We start from the raw sequence: 4314 nt of genomic DNA on the forward strand, positions 1-4314 counted from the left end.
TTTAAAAAATGTTTTTAGTCTTAAAAGTATTTTTAAAAAAAATTAAATATGATAAAATTTAGACAATACTTTTAAAAATATGAAAAATCTCTTGTAATTGTGAAAAATCTTTTACAATATTTTTCAAAGAAATACTTGATAGAAGATTATCTTAAAAACTATTTTGAATACAATATTTTCGATAAAAATGCTTCTACTAAAAATAGTACCAAATACACTTCTAATAATTACATTTCCCACAAATTTTCTAGAAACCAAACATATTAATGGGAATAAGGGAACATGAAGCACCCTCTCCAACGAGAAGTTGAAGCCAATACCTATACCTTCTAAACCAACTCCTCTCTTCTGCTTGATTCATCGTCTCAAAGCTCTCCACACTCATCATTTCCCTCAAAACTAGTTATTAATCCTCTTTGACAAAACCATGGGCAACATTTTCTCCATTTCAATCTCCGTTGACCACCTTATCTCTAGTTGCTGGAATCGCACTACTGAACATGCAAATTACCTGTGCAAACTCCCAGAAAATCTGGTAGCTCTGGGAACTGCTTGTGAAAGATTGAGGGAGTTCAGGAACGATGTGATGAGGAGGGTGGATATCGCTGAGAGGGAACAAATGCAGCGGCTCGACCAAGTACAAGGGTGGCTTTCAAGGGTTGAAACTCTGGAAACTCAAGTCACTCAACTGATTGGAGATGGCACCGAGGAGGTTGAGAAGAAATGTATGGGTGGTTGCTGTCCTAGGAATTGCAGGACCAGATACAAGTTGGGGAAGAGAGTAGCTAGAAAGTTGAAAGAAGTGGACATTCTAATGAGCCAAAGACCTTCGGATGCGGTGGCTGAGAGGTTACCTTCACCTCGCCTAGGTGAAAGGCCTAATCAAGCAACTGTCGGCATGAATTTCAGAATTGGTAAGGTTTGGAGCAGCCTTCATCAAGAACAAGTGGGAATTATCGGCCTATATGGATTAGGAGGAGTTGGGAAAACCACCCTCTTAACCCAAATCAATAATGCTTTTACCAAAAGAACAGATGATTTTGATTTTGTGATCTGGTCAACAGTTTCCAAAAATGTAAACCTTGAAAACATTCAGGACGACATCTGGAAGACGATAGGGTTTTGTGATGATAAATGGAAAAGCAAAAGTCGAGATGAGAAAGCTAAGAGCATCTGGAGAGTCCTGAGCGAAAAGAGGTTCGTGCTGTTGCTAGATGATTTATGGGAGTGGTTGGATTTATCAGACGTCGGAGTCCCATTCCAAAATAAGAAAAATAAGATAGTATTCACCACTCGATCAGAAGAGGTGTGCGCTCAAATGGAAGCGGATAAGAAGATCAAAGTGGAATGCCTAACATGGACAGAATCCTGGGAATTGTTTCGAATGAAGCTTGGAGAAGACACTCTCGATTTCCATCCTGAGATACCGGAGCTCGCTCAAGCCGTCGCACAAGAGTGTTGTGGTTTGCCACTTGTGCTAACTACCATCGGCAGGGCCATGGCTTGTAAGAAGACGCCGCAGGAATGGAAATATGCATTTAAAGTGTTACAAAGCTCTGCCTCAAAATTTCCAGGTATGAGTGACAGAGTGTTCCCTCTTTTAAAATACAGTTATGATTGCTTACCCACCGAAGTTGTCAGATCTTGCTTCTTGTATTGTTCTCTATTTCCAGAAGATTATCAGATACCAAAAATAGCTATGATAAAGCGTTGGTTTTGTGAAGGCCTTTTAGACGAATTTGATGACATGAAGGGAGCAGAAAACCAGGGTTACAACATTATTGGCACTCTGATTCATGCATGTCTATTAGAAGAAGGTGATGTTGATTATGTAGTAAAACTGCATGATGTAATCCGTGATATGGCATTGTGGATAGCTTGTGAAACAGGGAAGGAGCAGGACAAGTTCTTGGTGCAGGCCTCCAGTGGGTTAACTGAAGCTCCTGAAGTTGCTAGATGGATGGGACCAAAAAGGATTTCACTTATCGGTAACCAAATTGAGAAACTAACAGGGTCTCCTAATTGCCCCAATCTCTCAACTTTGTTTCTTCAGGATAATAGTTTGAAGATGATCACTGATAGTTTCTTCCAGTTTATGCCAAATCTAAGAGTTTTAGACTTGTCAAGGAATGCTATGACTGAATTACCACAGGGAATCTCTAATTTGGTTTCATTACAGTATCTCAACCTATCACAAACTAACATTAAAGAGTTGCCAATTGAGTTGAAGAACCTGGGTAAATTGAAATTTTTGTTGTTGCATCGCATGAGACTTTCTTCAATTCCAGAGCAGTTGATATCAAGTCTTTCAATGTTGCAAGTGATTGATATGTTCAACTGTGGAATTTGTGATGGTGATGAAGCCTTGGTTGAGGAATTGGAGTCCTTAAAGTACTTGCATGATTTAGGTGTCACTATAACAAGTGCCTCTGCTTTCAAAAGGCTTCTAAGCTCTGACAAGCTAAAAAGTTGCATTTCCGGTGTATGCCTCGAGAATTTCAATGGTTCAAGCTCTCTCAATTTAACATCTCTCTGCAATGTAAAGCGTCTCCGTAACCTCTTTATCTCAAACTGTGGCTCGTCGGAAGATTTGGAGATCGATTGGGCTTGGGAAGGAAAGGAAACAACAGAATCTAATTACCTTAACTCAAAGGTCAGTTCCCACAGCAGTTTCCACAACCTTTCGTGGCTAAGAGTCAAAAGGTGTTCGAGGTTGAAGGATCTAACATGGCTTGTTTTTGCTCCAAACCTTAAAGTTCTTTTAATAACTAGTTGTGATCAAATGCAAGAAATAATAGGTACCGGTAAATGTGGTGAATCTACAGAGAATGGCGAAAACCTGAGTCCATTTGTCAAACTCCAAGTACTTACGTTAGAAGATCTACCACAATTGAAGAGCATATTTTGGAAAGCCCTGCCATTTATCTACTTAAATACAATCTATGTAGATAGTTGTCCACTTCTAAAGAAGCTGCCACTCGACGCCAACAGTGCCAAGGAACATCGGATTGTCATTTCCGGACAAACCGAGTGGTTTAATGAACTAGACTGGGAGAATGAGGCAACTCACAACGCTTTTCTTCCATGTTTCGTACCTATTGAAGAATAAGGGCCTGCAGCAATCTCAGAGAGGCTACAATGCGATTCTCGGTGAGACCCTTTTCACAATTAACTATCATTTGATCCTGAATAGGTATTGGTCCAAATAAAGCATTCAATTATAGCATCTTTTCATGGTCGTATACCTCCCACGTACTGCTGATACACTTAAAAAAATGCTATTCCATTTCAAACATGTAAGGCAATTGATTGCGGGTTTACAAGGAGTCATCTTGTTATTGGAATTCAAAATATACAACTTTTATGGTTATGTTTTCTTCTTAAAAAGTATTAATAAAAGAAAATAAATATTAATGAAAATGATTTTTTCATATTATTATATTATCAAAAATATAAAAGAAAATAAAATTAGTTTGAAATTTACATATTTTTTAAATTGTTTAATTTTTATATTGAAGAGTTAAAATAAATAAAACAAGTTAGAAATAGCATATAAAAGTAATCTATTAATTTTAAATTTATTTTTTAATTTTTTTCACTTTTTTTTCCTTGTATCTTTCCTTTCTATTTTCTTTTCATTACAATTTTTCTCAAATTTTCCAAGAACCAAACATAACCTACATATAATGATCAAATATAATCTTACAAACCAACCCATATAAAAATTTAAGTCCATTCTTGTGGCTTTTCTAATTTGGTTTAATAAGTCAATAGTATATATTCTTATACAATCTTATTTTGTTTAGTTGCAGAATATAACCTCATATGCCATAAATGCTTCCGCAATCTTCAGTTAATGAGAATCCATTGTTTTCCAAGGTGAAGGATATGGATGGCTTAATTTTCATGCCAACTTTTCAGTATGTTGATGACATTGTAGGCTACCGAAATGGAACATATAATTGCTTATATATGTGAGGTAAACAATTGGTTTATGTATGTTGTTTCATAGTGTTTGTGTGCATATGTTGTTTCTCTTTGAATTGCAATATTACATTTTTTGTATTCTAAGGATTGTGAGATGCATTTTATGATTTGTGTAAAAATTTTGAGTTGGATGGCTTTCCTTAATTGCTTTACTTCAATTGAAGAGCATGTACATAATATCTTTGATTGGAAACAATCTAATGTATAATTTAAAAAAATAATCATATTTTCAAATAGAAAAGATAGATGAGTTAGGGTACTCCTAGATCAACTAGGAATTGTATCTTTGTTTATGGAGAAGCAAGCATTCTTGAGAAAAAAAATCAA

General features: G+C 36.1%; 1 protein-coding gene across 2 annotated transcripts; it reads left to right on the forward strand.

Annotated features, from left to right (window-relative positions):
• The first annotated feature begins 288 nt into the window (after positions 1-288).
• On the forward strand, positions 289-4091 carry LOC100254876 (disease resistance protein SUMM2-like). Of its 2 annotated transcripts, none has more exons than XM_002281556.4 (2): positions 289-3150; positions 3807-4091. In XM_002281556.4, exon 1 carries the CDS (start codon positions 428-430, stop codon positions 3107-3109), a length of 2682 nt encoding a protein of 893 aa, XP_002281592.1. In that variant the 5' UTR covers positions 289-427; the 3' UTR covers positions 3110-3150; positions 3807-4091. The 2 variants fall into 2 exon arrangements, with proteins under 2 accessions (XP_002281592.1, XP_019077551.1); XM_019222006.2 differs by having other exon boundaries at positions 3813-4091.
• The last annotated feature ends 223 nt before the right edge of the window (positions 4092-4314 follow it).

The sequence above is a fragment of the Vitis vinifera genome, chromosome 9 (genome assembly GCF_030704535.1).
Source record: "Vitis vinifera cultivar Pinot Noir 40024 chromosome 9, ASM3070453v1".
Taxonomy (NCBI): Eukaryota; Viridiplantae; Streptophyta; class Magnoliopsida; order Vitales; family Vitaceae; genus Vitis; species Vitis vinifera.